Raw genomic sequence first — 19,730 nt, 5'->3', positions numbered from 1 at the left:
CTGCCGTCTGGAAGCAGCTACTGTCGTAACATAGCGACTGTTGTGAGTGTATCAAAAGATGTAATAATATTAACCCTCCTGTTGTCTTCATTTATGGGCACCAAAAAATATTGTTTCCTTGTCTGAAAAAAATCCAAAAATTCCAAATTTCTGAAAATTTGCAAAACCTTCAGGAAGAAAATTCCAATAATTCCTTAAAGATTTCCCTTAAATGTTTTATTTTTTAAAAATCCCCCAAATTTGGCAAGAAAATTCTTGGAAATATTTTCTAAAAATGAGTAAAAATCTTCCCAAAAAATCCTAAAAATATCTAAAGTGATTCCATATATATCAGTAAAACCTCTGATATCTTTATTAGAAAAAAAAATCAACCAAAATCCAATGAAATTCGCTGGATTTTGATTGATTTTTATGTGAATGTTCTTAAGAAACATTTTTAACATTTCCTTTTTTTACACCAAGAAATGTTCAAAGATTTCTCAAAAAATGTTGAAAATGTGGACATCAGAAGTTTCACTGTGAAAATATATTTTTTTCTATATTTTCAAACTTTAAAATGGGTCAATTTGACCCACAGAACAACACGAGGGTTAAAATGAGCATAACAAGGACATTTCAATTTAAATATATAACACTCATACTCATATATGCTGAGATATGGTGGTACAAGTTTGGTAGTTCACTGTATCTTTTATCACAAAATAATTATATTTTTTATTATTTGTTGTTTTTTATACATTTTTTGGGGAGCATTATTCCACGTTTTAGATTTACCTCTTGGATTTTATAAATAATTACTTTTGTATTGTAGAGAATATAGAAAATATATATGCATTTAAAAATAATTCAGTAGTAAAATTCAATAGTTTTAACAAAGTTTTGCTATTAGCTAACTATTTAATCCATTACTTTTAGCTCATTTTTCCTTGAAGGTACACATTTAATCCATTACTTTTAGCTAATTTTCCTTAAGCTGACCATTTATTTCATTACTTTATGCTAACATTTGCTGTCAGCTAACTATTTATTCAGTTACTTTAAGCTAATTTTGGTTGTAGCCGACCATTTAATCCATTTGTTTTATCAGGTTTTAAAAATGTATTTACGTAAACATATTGAGGTGGACGTGTCAAACAGACAACAGTGAGTAAAACTGCTGTACTCTGATACAGAAACAACAGAAAAGACACAACATGACTGAAAGAAGCATTTAATTCTTAGTAAAAGTGCACAGTTACAAAAAGGAACGGGAGTGTTTGAGACGAGCAGCACAGTCAGTGAGGCTTTCACAAAATAAACTCAAATAAAAAACAGTGATGGAGAAGTAATTCGGCCAAAGTGACGTTCCTCCTCTCTGCAGGATTAACCAAAAAAACAAACAAAAAAACCATAAAACTTTAACAGAACATCTTTACACGTTCTGCAGCGCAGCATAATGGCACATTTCACAGGTTTTTATCCAGCAGAGGGCAACAGTTCGCCTTTTAAAACACTCTTTAAAGCGATCCAATTGCTAAAATACACAAATAAATAAAAATTTTAACATAAAGTTCTGTGTTTTTAAAAAAAAAAATACACAAAAAAACAAAACTAAAAAATACTTTTGTTATATATTCTACACTAAACATACAAACCGACGCTGTCTACAGTGTTTTTAATTGGTCTGTGTACTGTCTAATACTGCCCAGGACATGGTTAGCTTAGCTTAGCATAAAGACGGACAATGAGTGTCATAAAATCAACTTTAAAGATCGCGTTATTCTGAACGCCAGCGGAATCTAATTCAAGCTGCCAGAAAAAAATAGTAAAAAGAAACTGTGGAATACAGTAATGTTCGAAAACTACTATAAAAGTTGATAAAAATTGTGACAGGAACAGCAAGTATCTGTCAAATAAAGAGGCTTTTTAGCCAAGTTTTAGTAAAACTATAGAATTTTATGTTCACACGTTTTAAAAGAACAAATTACTATTTATAAAAATGCAGATTTTTCACTTAGACATTATTTATAGTTTTGACCTGTTGTTTTTTTTAGGGTTGACATAAATTTATACGTTTTTTCTTTGATTTTAACAAATAGTTTCTGTAATTTAACAAAACAGGGGAAAAAATAGTAGAATTTTATGGTCAAAGTTGACCTTTTTAAAAAAAACTGCTTTTTTAATGTTATTCGTTAAAGTATTTTAAGCACTGTGTGACTCCCGTTTGCAACGATGCTGCAGAAATAAAGCTTGTATTGTAATAATTATAATAATAATTACAATGAGGAGCACATTATAGCAGCTCCAGACCTAAAACAACTGAACTGTTGTCCTTAAACATCACATTTTGTGGGAAGAAGTTGAACTAAAACTGCACGTAAAGTAGTTAAAACTGCCAAACGCTAAAAATCCACTTTCATTCTTGCTGCCTTATTAACCAAGAAAACAATCTGAAGTTTTGTTCTACTTCTTTCTCAAAGAGCCGGACTAGCAGTTTCCTCCTGTTTCCGGTCATCAAGCTAAGCTAAGCTAAGCTAGCTGTCTCCTGGCCTTAGCTGTTGACTTACAGCCTTCTTGGCCTGAACTGAGCCGACAGTCATCTGCTTTGGTCGATTTCACATGAATCAGAAGGTGCAAACTAAAAATTAAAAAACAAAAACGTGTGAAAGCATTTCCTGTGAAGTTTAATCTGAGTTAAACCTGCAGCTCTCTCACTCCTACTGTGTTAGCTACGATCTGCAGAAGAAGAGGAGATATCTGAGGTGAAATGTCAGCGCTATTAGCTGAAAATCACAAAATGAGCTAGTTTTGGTGCATGGTGAGGAAGCGTTGCATTTCTAGTGTTAATCTTAGAGCTAGCTGATAGAATAGCTTGCTAACATCCCATTATAGTCGACGCTGCCTTTTGGTGCAGCTGTAGTTTGTAAAAGATGCTCTTAAATGGCGAATGCTAATGTTAGCCAACTGTTAGATTGCTGTGTAATCTGAGGGTCTCTGAAATGTAGCACCTGCCAATGTTTTCCTGATTTGTTTTATTTGTATTTATTGATCGAGACAGAAATTAATGGTGGTTTTAGCTCAACGCTAACATTAGCATGCTATTACAAGCCTCAGCTACGTCTCAGGGTTGCAGCGCCCTCATGTGGTTGTAGTAATTATGACGGGATGGACGGTCAGGTGATGTAGTGACGGAGCCATGAAGTCGCGATAGGGAGGAGGTCGGGGTGGATGGATGGGTTGGAGGGAGGCTGACAGGAAACGACTCTGTTGACTGCTAACAAACGATTGCATTATTGGATCTGATTTTCAACATTCACGACCTGTAGCTGTAAATCATTGTGGCATCGCCCTCTAGTGGCTGCAGTGATAATAATGTGCAGGTGACATAGGGAGGAGGTCGGGGGGGATGGATGGGTTGACGGGAGGCTGACAGTAAACGACTCTGTTTCTGGATCTGATTTTCACCATTTTACAACCTGCAGCTTTATTTCATTGCCCTCTAGTGGCTGTAGAGGATATTAACGGGATGGAAAGAAGAAGATGTAGAGCCATGGTGGCAGTGTAGTGAGGAGGTCGGGGTGGATGGAAGGGTTTGAAAGAGATTCAAATTCAGGGTCGCTCCATTATCAGATAGGATAAATCAGCAAATCTATTGTTTGGCAGGTTTTGGCCATCTTCAGTTTAGTTTTTTGCCAAACTTTGTCATCTGTTTGTCTCTAAATAGATCATCATTCCCTAAAAGAGCATCATGCTGGATTAAGAGAGACTTCAAACTAGGGATTGGGACCAAAAACTTCAGCAAAATGTTCTCAGAGGTAAATAACTCTTCACAGAGGAGTCGCCCCCTGCTGGCTGGTAGACAGAATGCAGCTTCAATAAAAGACTAAGAAGTCAACCTCATGAAGGAGGAATCACCAAAATGGGAGGGACTTTTTGATCATTTCCAGCAGCTAATTGACCCAGACGACATAGAGCCTCCCTACAGATGTGGCTGACAGAGGAAACATCTCTGACCTGCAAACTAAACGACCTGCTGACGAAAATAATGGAAGCAGCTCAGACAGATTCAGCACGGTTTGGTTAGCAAACGTGGTTTACTGCCGGCCTGACACAGGTGCAGGCGATGGGGACGCTGATGAAGTCCTTCCTGACCACGTATCTGCTGGGGTCTCCTGGACAGGAAGTCTTCTTCAGCACCATGCGCTGGACGAACATCTGCCTGGAGTTGTAGCTCAGGTCCTCGTGGCGGTCGATGATGCAGCCGTCGCAGAGACACTCGGCGACGGAGATCTCACGAGGAAACCTGGTGTCGTCTTCGTCCAGCCTGGAAGAAACGATGACCAGCAGGTTTTTACTTCAGTCACACGTCAAAATAAAAACTTTCATTGTCTCCGGAGAGTTTTTTATCAAGCAGCATGTTAGCATGAACCTGTTGATGACGTTTTAGCCTTTGTGTGTCGTGTTTTTGTCGTTTTGTGTCATTTTGTGGCTTGTTTTTGTCATTTTGTGTCTCATTTTTGTCTTTTGTCTCTCATTTTTGTCATTTCCATCATCCAACAGTGTTCCTACAGAATGTGTAGAGCAAAGCTATGTCCTCTCTTCTATTTTCCATCTTTTCATCCCATTGTCAGCCTTGATTGAACGTCTTCCTCCAGCTCATATTATCAGGATCAGACTAATTCTTTGGACTGTTTTCCATCAGTCAGTTTGTCCTCTTGGTCAGCAGTAACAGCAGCTAAATATCTAGCTTCTACTGCTGAGAAAAAGATCACATTAGCATGGATTAGCTACCCTTCTGGGATGAACCATAAAATAATTAATTTCACATATTTGCAAACCATCCCTGAACAGATGATCTCATTTATCAGCTCCATGAAATGACAAAAAGCAAAATGTAAAATAACATTTTTAAAAGTCAGTGTCACGTAGAACTGTTGTGTTTTATATGTAGGCTGTTCCAGTGTAAATTAAAAACAGGTTTAATGTGTATTTTTTATGAAAAATGAATGAATTATCCTCATTAAGGAACACCACTGCACTAAATATGGATAGAAATGATTCACAATGGAGTTATTAGTGAGATATTAATATGCTGAACTGCTTTTACTGATCAGTCACATGATCTGGAGCTGATTGGGAAGAAAAACAGTCAGAAACTGTAAAAGTACCGTTAAATAATGAGATGTTTGGCTCATCGGATTCGCTCACATGTTGTAAAAGAACTAATCATGAGAGGTAACAGTACTGATCCGTGTTATTTACAGTAGTTTTAACAGTAAACATGGAAATGAACACGTCTCAGGGTGAGGCTTTATAAGGACCTGCTCACTGACAGAAACACATCAAACTCTGAACATGATGATGTTTCAGATGATCTAAAGATGATCTAAATAAAGCTGATCATTTCCACCACTGATCAGTAATTTCCTGAGATAAATAATCAATGAACTTGAATATTAACACCCCACAGTAATAAATAAATATCAAATAAATAAATATCAAATAAAATCACCAGAATCAATAAAAACAGCAAAATGATACATTAAACCCAGAGGAGAAGCTCAACCAATTATTATTATTATTATTATTATTATTATTATTATTATTATTATTATTATTATTATTATTATTATTATAACAATCCGGGTTCCTAACGTCCTGCTGGACCCTCTCTGGACCGGGACCGGGACTGGACTCACCGGTACCTCCACGGGGACAGGGAGCGGCGCTGCGGGTCCTCGTGCAGCTCCTTGCTCACCTCTGCGCAGGTGGGCGCGCGCTGGCGCGGTGACGTAGGCTGGGGGACGTTCAGGTGCTTCCAGTACGTCCGCTGCAGACGGTTTTCGCGGCTGCGTAGTTCCTCCTCACCGATACACCGGGACCCTGCAGACCGGAGGGGAACCAGCAGGACACCGAGCACCACCTGTGGAGAGACCGACAGAGAGGCGTCAGACCCGGGAGCAGACCGGCACACGGCCCGCCCCGCCCTCCCACCGGTACCTGTCTTACCGTCTGCAGCACGAACCGAGACATGTTGGACCAGAGCTGAGAATGAGTCTCCGCTCCATCACCGGAGATTTATAATACATGGAGGCTCAGCGACAGCACAACACGAGGAGAAACACACCCACACACACACACACCCACAATAACACACCCGCCACACACACACACACACACACACACACACACACACACACACACAAGCCCCGCCCCTGATCGGTGTGTGTTTGATCCTACTACACTTCTATATATATATCTATACTTCCTACAGTCAACAGGATCCAGTATAGATCCTGTTGACTGTAAACAGTCTCCATCCTCATCACTGACTCACCACTAATATCTAGAAATATCAAACCTGCTGCCTGTTTACATGATAGTAATGCACAAGATGCTAACTATATATATAAATATATCGTAAAAATACAGTATATATATATATATATATATATATATATATATATATATATATATATATATATATATATATATATATATATATACTTTTTATACTATTTTTACGATATTTTTATTGTATTTTCATTATATTATTCTATATTTTTACTGCATCTGACTGTATTTTATTACTACCATTCAAAAGTCTGGAATCACTTAGAAATGTCTTTATTTTCGAAAGAAAAGCAGTTTTTTTCAATGAAGATAACATTAAATTTAATTTAATTTAATTTTAATACATCTATGAAAGAACCAAAATACAGGATTGGAATTTTACTGTATTTTTACTGTATTTTTATTTTATTAATATATTTTTACTGTATTTTTTATTATATTTTCACTGTTTTTATTACATTTTTACTGTATTTTTATTGTGTTTTTATTATATTTTTACTGTATTTTTATTATATTTTACTGTATTTTTATTGTATTTTTACTGCATTTTTATTATATTTTTTATAGTTTTTTTACTGGATTTTTGTTATATTTTTAATATATTTTTACTGTATTTTTTTTTTACAGTATTTTACTGTATGTTATTAAACTACGGTTCAAAAGTTTGGGTTCACTTTGAAATGTCCTTACTTTAGAAAGAACATTTTTTTTTCAATGAAGATACCATTAAATGAATGATAAATCCAGTGTAGACATTGTTAATGTGGTAAATGACTATTGTAGCTGGAAACAGCTGATTTTTAATGGAATATCTCCATAGAGGTACAGAGGAACATTTCCAGCAACCATCACTCCTGTGTTCTAATGCTACATTGTGTTAGCTAATGGTGTTGAAAGGCTCATTGATGATTAGAAAACCCTTGTGCAGTTATGTTAGCACATGGATAAAAGTGGGAGTTTTCATGGCAAACATGAAATTATCTGGGTGACCCAAACTTTAGAACAGTGGTGTAATTATAGATGCAGATTTTGATTTATTTCTCTGTCATGCAGCCACATGGAACAGATAAATGTAAGACTGACATCACGGAGTTGTGTTAATGTGCTGCATGACATCACACACGTGAATCACACTCTGCACGTACACTATTAGTGTAATCCTGCTGTGTTTCTGTTTTTAACTCATAGCAGCAGCAGCTTTTAGGTCATTTCATAGGAGTTTCCTCCGTCTCTTGGCTGTTTCTGTGTGCTGACACCAGCAGCAGGAATGTCGGTCCTCCAAGCTTCCCTCTATCTGGAAGCTCACCGGTTGCTTGGATAAATAAAACCAAACACTGAGTGAACCTTGTGATCCAGTTGCGATGCAACAGAGCCCTCCTCCTCTGAACCCGCTGCAATAAAAGCATCTGCAGCCTGAAATTAGAACCACAACAGCTTTCTCACTTTCACTTCTTGGTGCTGGAAAAGTTTTCTGAAACACAAATAAACCAATTTCATGTTTTTGTAGCTGCACACAGTCTACAGCAGCAGGAACACCTCTTCAAAATAAAACAACTCACAACTGTGTCAGCACTCAGGAGATGAAGTATTTTGAAGTTTAGCAGCAGAGAATTTCATTTGATGAATCAACAATGACAAAGAGTTCAGAAAGCAGCCAAAGCTGTGATTCCAACCAGTCTGACTGATGAACATGGTTCTAAAATGAGCTGAGAACAGCAGAACTTTCTCAGTCCTGGACCTATGGACTGGGTCTATGTCTGAATCATGGCTCCACATGGAAAAGTCATAGGAGTCATAGAACCACTCATCAGGAGGTCTAGAAGGAGTCATAGTTCCACTAATCAGGAGGTCTAGAAGGAGTCATAGTACCACTAATCAGGAGGTCTAGAAGGAGTCATAGTTCCACTAATCAGGAGGTCTAGAGGGAGTCATAGTACCACTAATCAGGAGGTCTAGAAGGAGTCATAGTACCACTAATCAGGAGGTCTAGAAGGAGTCATAGTTCCACTAATCAGGAGGTCTAGAAGGAGTCATAGTTCCACTAATCAGGAGGTCTAGAGGGAGTCATAGTACCACTAATCAGGAGGTCTAGAAGGAGTCATAGTTCCACTAATCAGGAGGTCTAGAAGGAGTCATAGTTCCACTAATCAGGAGGTCTAGAGGGAGTCATAGTACCACTAATCAGGAGGTCTAGAAGGAGTCATAGTTCCACTAATCAGGAGGTCTAGAAGGAGTCATAGTACCACTAATCAGGAGGTCTAGAAGGAGTCATAGTTCCACTAATCAGGAGGTCTAGAAGGAGTCATAGTTCCACTAATCAGGAGGTCTAGAAGGAGTCATAGTTCCACTAATCAGGAGGTCTAGAAGGAGTCATAGTTCCACTAATCAGGAGGTCTAGAGGGAGTCATAGTACCACTAATCAGGAGGTCTAGAAGGACTCATAGTTCCACTAATCAGAGCTCCTAAAATGACTCCACAGACAGTGAACTACTTCCACAATCCAGCTGTAAAAACAAACAGCAGCTGCTTCAGACTTGGCTCAGGGGTTCTCCGTGGAAACCAGAGTTAGTGTGAAGCTCAGACAGTGTGAAGGAACCTTCAGAACATCAACCTCTATGGATGGAGGACCAGAACTAAACCTGGTTGCTGCTCAGAACTAAACTTCCAGATGAAAGTTTGCTGAAGAACATGAGAAGAAGCCTGATGGATGTTGGAGAACATTCTTTGGTCAGATGAAGATCAATGAGTTGGACTCAGATGGAGTCCAGATGTTTGGTGAGAACCTGACCAGGACTACCACAGTGGATGCGTAGTCCTGACAGTTGACAGAGGACATTTCCAGATGAGGATAAACCAGAATACTGGCTGACCAGGAGCTGAAAGATGAGGAATATTCCAGCAGGAGAACATCTAAAGAACATCAAGAGCTTCTCCACTAGAACTGAGTGGAACCAGGACCTGGACAGTGAGAATCTTGAGCTGAACCCAACAGAACCTTTATGATGTTTAAAGAAAAAGAAAGAGCAACACAAGCAATAAATAATGTGAAGATTGTGAGGAGATGTGAGCAGAAATTGATGGATTCTGGTTTCCTCCATGCTGAGAAGAAATAAAGGTGGACATCTGAAGGACTGAAGGAACCCCATCCAGCTGTCTCAGATGTTTTCAGTGGTTCAACAACTACGGAATTAAAAGATGTATGTTTGACTGCACTGCAGATTTGATCTCTTTGTTTAAAGCACACTCCTCTTTATCAGGCTCGATTCCCAGCACTGATAAACATGAAGCAGACACGTCGAACAGGCTGTGGGACTTTCTGTCAAACATCCAGACGAGCCGGCAAAGTTTCAGGGACATTCCTAGTGACCTGGTTTGCTTCCATCAATCATAAAACCACCCATCACGGTGACTCCAGCAGTCTGATGCACAATGAGGCTGGTTTCACATTCACAGTTCAGTTCCCCAGTTCTTTTAGGCACAGTTTTCCAGGTAACATAAATGCTGTTTTGTGTTTGTATCATTTAGTAACCTGTAAATAAATCACTGGAGCAGGGAGGAGGTCGGGGTGGATGGACGGGTCCTTGTAGCTCAGAGACCATCAGGTTTCTATGAAGAAGAAACTCGGGTGGACGTTTGAGGAACTGCAGTTTTTGGTACTTTGATACTGGTTTCCAGGAGGTGACGGCGCCCTCTAATGGCCGTAGTAAAAAGTTGGGGTGATGGATGGGCCTCCAAAACGCTGAACATTTGTTTCATGTCTTGCTTTTCAAATGGTATATTTTTTTCACCTGCTGCCTGAATGTTGTTAGCAGACGTTAGCCACATACAGCTCAAGCTAAACATGCTAACACAGCTAGCAGGAGCAAATTAGAGGCAAACATATTCAGTAATTCTACTGCTTCAAAGGACTCGTTTCCACACAGCTTTGTTTGACGCATAATGCTGTCAGTTCATTTAAACTCCACCCCCTGGTGTTACACACAAGGAAATGCAGCATTACTGAGACAAAAACAGGACCCCGTTTCATGAAAAGTTTTTAGATGTGGACTGGTTTGGTGGTCTAAATATTTTAGAACTTTAGGTATATTTTATTTTATACATTTATTTGCTTTTTATGATTTCATATTGATTTTACAAGTTCTTATCCTGTTTTCTGTCTTGCTTTTTGCACATATTTCTGTTGCCTTTTGACCGACTCAGGTTGGCTAATGTGTCTCATAAACAAACGGAATTTGATTAAACAGCTAGCATGTGTTAATCCAGCTAAAGTAGCTTCTTTTTAGTTCAATATTTACATCATCTGACAGTCAACACCATCCAGGAACTAGTCTGACTTCCTGGCACACTGCAGTTTCTCTACATTTCCTTACAAATTGTTTTCCTTACTTCGGGTAGATTCCCAACAAGAAAAACTACGAGGTGAAACGTTGCTAACCAAAATGTCCAAAATGACTCAAAAAATTCTAAAATGATTAAAAATCTCCAAAAAGTCCAGCATTTTTGGTGTGAATATGACCAGGACTACCACAGTGGATGCATAGTCCTGACAGTGAAGCATGGAGGTGGAAGTATTATAATTTGGGGCTGCATGCTGATGACATTTCTAGATGCAGCATGAATATCTGAGGATGAAACAGAATACTGGCTGACCAGATGAAGAAGAGGAATATTCCAGCAGGAGAACATCCAAAGAACAACATCACACAAGAGTTTGAAAACCAAAATGTCCAAAATGACTCAAAAAATTGTCTAAATTGACTCAAAATTTGTCGAAAATTACTCAAAATCTCCAAAAAGTCCAGCATGTTTGGTGTGAATCTGACCAGGACTACCACAGTGGATGCATAGTCCTGACAGTGAGGCACGGAGGTGGAAGTATTATAATATGGGGCTGCATGTTGAAGACATTTCTAGATGTAGCATGAATGTCTGAGGATGAACCAGAATACTGGCTGACAAGTGAAACGACTTCAAATTTGTTCAGTGACTCGATTTCTGTCCTAACCGATTTGAAAACTCACTAAAAAATGCCAAATCATTGTCCAGAATGACTAAAATCTCTCCAGTTTGACTCAAAATTTGTCTGAAATGAGTCATAAATTTCCCAAAGTAACTAAAATTGTGCAGAACTTGCTGACATTTAGCAGATCCTCTGTAGTTTCCTTGATCTGCACATTCCTCAGGCTGCTGACTTCCTCTCAAGTGATGCAATGCAACCGCAGGCTCCGCCCCCTCGGTATAAAGGTGAGCTACCTGGATTTAGAGCAGCAGATGACTCAGCGTCCGCAGCCGGTCGCTCAGCCGATGCAACTCATGCGCTGCCGGCTGCAGATACTGACCTCAGCTGTCTGGTGTTTGGTGTCGCCGTTGATGCGGAAACAGACCAACTTTAAACTGGAAATGAACTGAAATGACAAAAGGGAAATTACCTTCAGGCTTTGATATCCTTGTTTTAGTCATCAGGGGGATAATCAAACCCTTTAATCTGCAAACTGCATGAAAAACGTTCACATTACTGCTGTCTAGATGCTCCATTATCTGTATTTAACTTCTAGATCCATTCAGTGTTCTGCTTCTGGAAGAAATGCCCAAAAACCTGCTGAAAAATACTCAATTAATGCAACAGTTTGCATCAGTCTTTTTAATAATAATAAATAATCATAATACATTTTATTTTCTGGCCACTCAAAGACACTTCACAGGTAAAAGACAAATAAGAAAACACAAAGTCCGATGTAGAAACCATAAAACCTGCAGCTCCAGTGAATCGTTTCTGCTCTAAAAGCTCTACAAATGAGTTTTCCACTTAAGAATCCCCGTTTCTCTGGAAACTCTTCATATTTTTGATCATCCTGAGTAAGTTATATGTTTCTGTAGTTTGAGAATACTTTAGTAAAGATAAAAACAGTCTAAATAGTGTAATTTTAGTTCATAAATGTGAATATTTTCTGATTTCTTCCTCCTCTGGGACACTAAACTGAGATCTTTGGACAAAACAAAAGAAATTTAAAAATTAACAGCAGATTGCAGGTTCACGGAGTTTAAAAGCTGAAGACTGATGAAGGGCGGGAACACATTACACCAGTTTTAAAGTCGCTGCATTGGCTCCCCGTCTGCTTTAGGATCGATTTTAAGGTTCTTTTATTAGTTTTTAAATGTCTTAACGGCCTTGTGCCTTCTTATTTATCTGATCTCCTTTTAACATATCGACCCTCGCGGATCCTGAGGTCCTCTGGCAGTGGCCTTTTATCCAGACCACAAGCCAGGACAAAAACCCACGGTGAGGCAGCATTTAGCCACTATGGCCTCCGTCTGTGGAACAGCTGCTGGAGAACCTCAGGACTGCAGAGACTGTTGATATTTTAAAAGAAGGTTAAAGACTCACCTTTTTAATCAGGCTTTTAACTAACCTCTTAAATCTTTATGTTCTTATCATTTTCTATTTATTTCCTTATGTATTTTTACTCTTTTAACCTTTCACCTTTTTACTTATGTTATAGGTCTTTTATTGTATCTTATAGTTTTACATTTTTAGTTATTTAACTCCAGTGTTTCCTCAGGAGAGTTCTCTACACTGGGTCCTGTATGTGGTCTGCTGCTGGGGGTGCTGTCCATGGGTCCCCTCGGCCCGGCTGGTTGGGGGGCTCCCCACCTCCGTGTGGGGTCCCCCTGTCTGTCAGGGTCTGGGGGTCTGTGGGTCTGGGTGCCGGCGCCCCCAGTGGTCATGGCCTGCGACTCCTCCCAGTGTGGACGACCCCAATGGAGGCGTTTTCCACAATCGTCGGTGCCATGCCATGTCTCCCTACAGCAGTGGTGGGAGTGTGTGTCTGTGTATGTATGGGTGTGTGTGTGTGTGTGTGTGTGTGTATGTGTGTGTATGTATGTGTGTGTGTATGTGTGTGTGTGTGTGTGTGTGTGTGTGTGTGTGTGTGTGTGTGTATATGCGTGTGTGTGTGTGCAGTTGTGTGTTTTGGTTTTTCATTCAATGTTTTTAATGTTGTAAAGCACTCTGTGGTGCAATTTTATTGTATAAAAAGTGCTATACAAATAAAGTTTGATTGATTGATTAAAATGAACAATTAGATCAGTTTCTGCAATAATAAATAATCAAACTTATGCAGCTGAAGTCGATGAATCTGCAGTAGAAATGAACAGTTACCGCTTTAAATGAATCACTTAATCAGTTTGAGAAAAGTTCTAATTTAAAAACTGTCTAAATTCTGCGTCTCTCTGGTAATAAAACAGTAAAAGTTGAAGAAAAGTTATTTATTTAGATGAAATATGGATGAAACGGAATAAGAACTAACAGCAGAATGCAGGTCAATAAGTTTAAAAGCTGAAAACTGATTAAAAAATTAACAAGTAGATCAGTTTTTGCATTAATAAATAACAAAATAAAGTTAAAAGTAAGTTAAAAATAAGCAATTTTGAATTACTTTTAATCAGATTTTATTCATTCAACAAACTACAGGAGTTAAAGGAATTACACTGTAAAAAATTTTACTTTTAAACAATTTTTAAAAAATAGTTTACTGTTATTTTACAGATTATTTGTGTTAAATTACAGGTACTAACAGGTAAAACCTAAGAAAAAAACACTCAATTAAATGTTAACTGCATCAGAAATCTTTATTTTTTCAAATGGCAATTTATTCTTTTACAACATTTGACTATAAAATTAAGAACATACAATTAAAGCTCACAATTTTACTAAATTCATTTATTATCCGACAGGTTTCAGCAGTTATTTTACAGCCTTTGAATGTCTCAGTCTCAGTTTTTAAACCAGTTTTTAACAGTTTTTACTGTTTATTTACATGTTTATTTTCTTCTTATTTACTTTTGAATGCAGTTCTGTATCTGAACACCCGATAACACTAAAAACACAAACGACCATTTTCACATTATTATGTCAAACATCAGAATAATGTTTGACACCTAAAAGTGTGATCTAGTTTCATAAATTAGAAGTTTGGCTTCATTTCAGTAAGTGGAAGTGATTTGACTTTTCCTTGTTTTCTGCAGAGTTTCTTATCTTTCCTCGGTTCAAAGGGATTTCCTCTGATTCCAACAAAAGCCACTCACTGATTTCATGGAGGTTTCCTCAGAAAACTGATCAGAGTTTCCTCCAGAAAACTTTTAGTTTACAGCAGAAGATCATATTTTTAGATCCTTATTAAACCGTTCTGATACCGAGAAGAAGAAAAGCGTTTAAAAAGTTTTCTACAAAAACCTAAAAGTATGTTTTTCCCTTTAAAATCAAGCATGAACACAGATATTTTAACACATGCATCAAAGACACAAACAAACACAACAAAGACACACAAAACAACCACAAAGACACACAAAGCAACCACAATGAGACACAAAACAACTACAGAGACACAAAACCACCACAAAGAGACATAAAACAATCATAAAGACTCACAAAGCCCCAGAGACACAAAACCACCACAAAGAGACACAAAACCACCACAAAGAGACACACAACCACCACAAAGAGACACACAACAATCATAAAGACACACAAAACACCAGAGGCACAAAACAACCACAAACAGACACAAAACAACTACAGAATCACAAATCCACCAAAAAATATGCAAAAACAACAAAAAGACATGAAACAAACAAAAACAGACACACAACAATCATAAAGAAGTGCAAAATAACCAAAAAAAAGACACAAACAACCACAAAGAGACACAAAACAACCAAAAAAGACACAAAAAAGAACAAAAAGATGCAAAACAACCACAAAGAGACACAACATGACCACAAACAGGTACAAAACAATCATAAAAAGACACATAAAATACAAAATGACACACAAAACAGTCACAAAGAGACATGAAACAACCAGAAGAGATACAAACCACTACAACTGCAAACACGTCAGTATGAGGGATCCTGGATGTGAAGGAATCCCAGAAACTAGTGGACCGATGGAGGCCTGGGGCTGTTGTTGTGTAGCTCTGTAGCGTTGTGTAGCTCTGTAGCGTTGTGTAGCTCTGTAGCGTTGTGTAGCTCTGTAGCGTTGTGTAGCGTTGTGTAGCGTTGTGTAGCGTTGTGTAGCTCTGTAGCGTTGTGTAGCTCTGTAGCGTTGTGTAGCGTTGTGTAGCATTGCAGCATTGTAGCGTTGTGTAGCATTGTAGCGTTGTTTAGCGTAGTAGCGTTGTGTAGCGTTGCGTAGCATTGTAGTATTGTGTAGGATTGTGTAGCATTGTGTAGCGTAGTAGCGTTGTGTAGCGTTGCGTAGCATTGTAGCATTGTGTAGCATTGTGTAGCATTGTCTAGCATTGTGTAGCATAGTAGCATTGTGTAGCGTTGTGTAGCACTGTGTAGCATTGTGTAGCGTTGTGTAGCATTGTAGCGTGTAGCACAGTACCGTTGTGTAGCATTGTAGCATTGTGTAGTGTTGTGTAGCTCTGTAGCGTTGTGTAGCATTGTGTAGCATTGTGTAGCATTGTGTAGCTCTGTAGTGTTGTGTAGCATTGTCTAGCGTTGTGTAGCATTGTGTAGCATTGTGTAGCACTGTAGTGTTGTGTAGCATTGTCTAGCGCTGTGTAGCATTGTGTAGCTCTGTAGCATTGTTTAGCGTTGTGTAGCTTTGTCTAGCATTGTGTAGCTCCGTAGCATTGTGTAGCGTTGTGTAGCATTGTGTAGCGTTGTTTAGCTCTGTTCGCTTGTGTAATGTTGTGTGGCATTGTCTAGCATTGTGTAGCTCTGTAGCGTTGTGTAACATTGTGTAGCGTTATCTAGCATTGTGTAGCATTGTCTAGCGTTGTGTAGCGTTGTGTAGTGTTGTGTAGCTCTGTAGCATTGTGTAGTGTTGTGTAGCTGGTGTGCTGTTGCTAAGGTGTTGCTGCCAGGTTTGCATCCTCATGACTCACTGAGGCCCAGAGCAGGAAGTGGACTGTGTTGTTCTTTCATTAGACAGGAAGTGGAGCGTTTCCATGGTGACAGGAACACCAGGAGGCTCCGTAAACCAGCAGAGGGAAGGAATTCACACTCTGTTTGCATCAGAGGAAGCTGGAAGTGGAATGAAGGAGTGTCAGGTGTATCTAGAACCACATGTATGAAAGTCATTAAAGTTCAACCACTCATCTTCTCTCTCATGCTGCTCTCCAACAGGAAGGTCATGGTCCAGGGTTCAGAAGGTCATGGTCCAGGGTTCAGAAGGTCATGGTCCAGGGTTCAGAAGGTCATGGTCCAGGGTTCAGGAGGTCATGGTCCAGGGTACAGAAGGTCATGGTCCAGGGTTCAGAAGGTCATGGTCCAGGGTTCAGGAGGTTTCTGGAAGGATTCACCAGAAGATTCAGCTTTGATCCTGTTGGTTTGATCAGTCTGAACATCTGAACGTTCTGCTCCAATCAAACTCTGTCAGGTTCCTCAGGGTTCCTGAGGGAACAAAACTTTTCACATTCTCTGTAGGATTCAGGTCTGTTTGTCTGTTTGCTTGGACTCATCGTCTGGATGGAAAACTGATCTTCTCCACATCTCATCATCAGGTTGTCCTCCAGGACTTCATTTACCCTCTACCTTTACAAGCCTTCCAGGACCTGCTGCTGAGGAACACCATGATGCTGCCACCACCGTGCTTCACATCATGATGTTGCCACCACCGTGCTTCACATCATGATGCTGCCACCACCGTGCTTCACATCATGATGCTGCCACCACCGTGCTTCACATCATGATGCTGCCACCACCGTGCTTCACATCATGATGCTGCCACCACCGTGCTTCACATCATGATGCTGCCACCACCGTGCTTCACATCATGATGCTGCCACCACCACGCTTCATATCATGATGCTGCCACCACCATGCCTATTTTTGGACTGGTTTTAAACTTGTCTTAGACTTGGTCCTGGCCTGAATATTTTCTTGATAACTATGAGCTTTGACTCTCTGTGTTTTTACTTCAGCTTCACTTCTGCAGCACAAACCTGCCAAAGTTCCTCCTGGTCTCTGTGTTCCTGAACATCTCATCCAGCAGATCATCTCAGCTCCACATCCTGCTGCCTCCACCTCCTGAAGGCCAGGCAGGTTCACTTTCCTTCTGCTAAACGGCTGCATTTACTAATTACAATTAGTTTACCAATTTCAAATTCCACATTCATCACCATTCTACTAACTGCTTCCAGTGACGATCAGTTAATTAGTTTATCTGCATTTATTCTTTCATTTATTCACTGTCTGTTGTTGTTTATTGTTTGATTGTGGCATTAGTTAATAAATGTTTGCGTATAATTGATTAGAACTACACTGTCTTGTCTAGTCATAGAGAGTCTTGGTGGCCTCCCTCTCTAGTCTCTTTCTCCTTCAGAGGAGTCATAGGAGTCCTGGTGGCCTCCCTCGCTAGTCTCTTTCTCCTTCAGAGGAGTCATAGGAGTCCTGGTGGCCTCCCTCTCTAGTCTCTTCTCCTTCAGAGGAGTCATAGGAGTCTCGGTGGCCTCCCTCTCTAGTCTCTTTCTCCTTCAGAGGAGTCATAGGAGTCCTGGTGGCCTCCCCTCTCTAGTCTCTTTCTCCTTCAGAGGAGTCATAGGAGTCTCGGTGGCCTCCCTCTCTAGTCTCTTTCTCCTTCAGAGGAGTCATAGGAGTCCTGGTGGGCCTCCCTCTCTAGTCTCTTTCTCCTTCAGAGGAGTCATAGGAGTCTCGGTGGCCTCCCTCTCTAGTCCTCTTTCTCCTTCAGAGGAGTCATAGGAGTCCTGGTGGCCTCCCTCTCTAGTCTCTTTCTCCTTCAGAGGAGTCATAGGAGTCTCGGTGGCCTTCACATCATGATGCTGCCACCACCGTGCTTCACATCATGATGTTGCCACCACCGTGCTTCACATCATGATGCTGCCACCACCGTGCTTCACATCATGATGCTGCCACCACCGTGCTTCACATCATGATGCTGCCACCACCGTGCTTCACATCATGATGCTGCCACCACCACGCTTCATATCATGATGCTGCCACCACCATGCCTATTTTTGGACTGGTTTTAAACTTGTCTTAGACTTGGTCCTGGCCTGAATATTTTCTTGATAACTATGAGCTTTGACTCTCTGTGTTTTTACTTCAGCTTCACTTCTGCAGCACAAACCTGCCAAAGTTCCTCCTGGTCTCTGTGTTCCTGAACATCTCATCCAGCAGATCATCTCAGCTCCACATCCTGCTGCCTCCACCTCCTGAAGGCCAGGCAGGTTCACTTTCCTTCTGCTAAACGGCTGCATTTACTAATTACAATTAGTTTACCAATTTCAAATTCCACATTCATCACCATTCTACTAACTGCTTCCAGTGACGATCAGTTAATTAGTTTATCTGCATTTATTCTTTCATTTATTCACTGTCTGTTGTTGTTTATTGTTTGATTGTGGCATTAGTTAATAAATGTTTGCGTATAATTGATTAGAACTACTCTGTCTTGTCTAGTCATAGGAGTCTTGGTGGCCTCCCTCTCTAGTCTCTTTCTCCTTCAGAGGAGTCATAGGAGTCCTGGTGGCCTCCCTCGCTAGTCTCTTTCTCCTTCAGAGGAGTCATAGGAGTCCTGGTGGCCTCCCTCTCTAGTCTCTTTCTTCTTCAGAGGAGTCATAGGAGTCTCGGTGGCCTCCCTCTCTAGTCTCTTTCTCCTTCAGAGGAGTCATAGGAGTCCTGGTGGCCTCCCTCTCTAGTCTCTTTCTCCTTCAGAGGAGTCATAGGAGTCTCGGTGGCCTCCCTCTCTAGTCTCTTTCTCCTTCAGAGGAGTCATAGGAGTCCTGGTGGCCTCCCTCTCTAGTCTCTTTCTCCTTCAGAGGAGTCATAGGAGTCTCGGTGGCCTCCCTCTCTAGTCTCTTTCTCCTTCAGAGGAGTCATAGGAGTCCTGGTGGCCTCCCTCTCTAGTCTCTTTCTCCTTCAGAGGAGTCATAGGAGTCTCGGTGGCCTCCCTCTCTAGTCTCTTTCTCCTTCAGAGGAGTCATAGGAGTCCTGGTGGCCTCCCTCTCTAGTCTCTTTCTCCTTCAGAGGAGTCATAGGAGTCTTGGTGGCCTCCCTCGCTAGTCTCTTTCTCCTTCAGAGGAGTCATAGGAGTCCTGGTGGCCTCCCTCTCTAGTCTCTTTCTCCTTCAGAGGAGTCATAGGAGTCTCGGTGGCCTCCCTCTCTAGTCTCTTTCTCCTTCAGAGGAGTCATAGGAGTCCTGGTGGCCTCCCTCTCTAGTCTCTTTCTCCTTCAGAGGAGTCATAGGAGTCTCGGTGGCCTCCCTCTCTAGTCTCTTTCTCCTTCAGAGGAGTCATAGGAGTCCTGGTGGCCTCCCTCTCTAGTCTCTTTCTCCTTCAGAGGAGTCATAGGAGTCTCGGTGGCCTCCCTCTCTAGTCTCTTTCTCCTTCAGAGGAGTCATAGGAGTCCTGGTGGCCTCCCTCTCTAGT

General features: G+C 40.4%; 1 protein-coding gene across 1 annotated transcript; it reads right to left on the bottom strand.

Moving 5' to 3' along the window:
* Positions 1-2,251: 2,251 nt before the first annotated feature.
* LOC129348535 (interleukin-17C-like) lies at positions 2,252-6,108 on the bottom strand. Its single transcript, XM_055008927.1, has 3 exons — positions 5,989-6,108; positions 5,679-5,902; positions 2,252-4,303 (listed from the first exon to the last, which is right to left on the bottom strand). The coding sequence occupies exons 1-3, from the start codon at positions 6,010-6,012 to the stop codon at positions 4,060-4,062; spliced, it is 492 nt and encodes a 163-aa protein (XP_054864902.1). The 5' UTR covers positions 6,013-6,108; the 3' UTR covers positions 2,252-4,059.
* Positions 6,109-19,730: the final 13,622 nt, after the last annotated feature.

Source organism: Amphiprion ocellaris, chromosome 1 (assembly GCF_022539595.1).
Source record: "Amphiprion ocellaris isolate individual 3 ecotype Okinawa chromosome 1, ASM2253959v1, whole genome shotgun sequence".
Lineage (NCBI taxonomy): Eukaryota > Metazoa > Chordata > Actinopteri > Pomacentridae > Amphiprion > Amphiprion ocellaris.
This window is presented reverse-complemented; position numbering and strand designations above follow the sequence as displayed.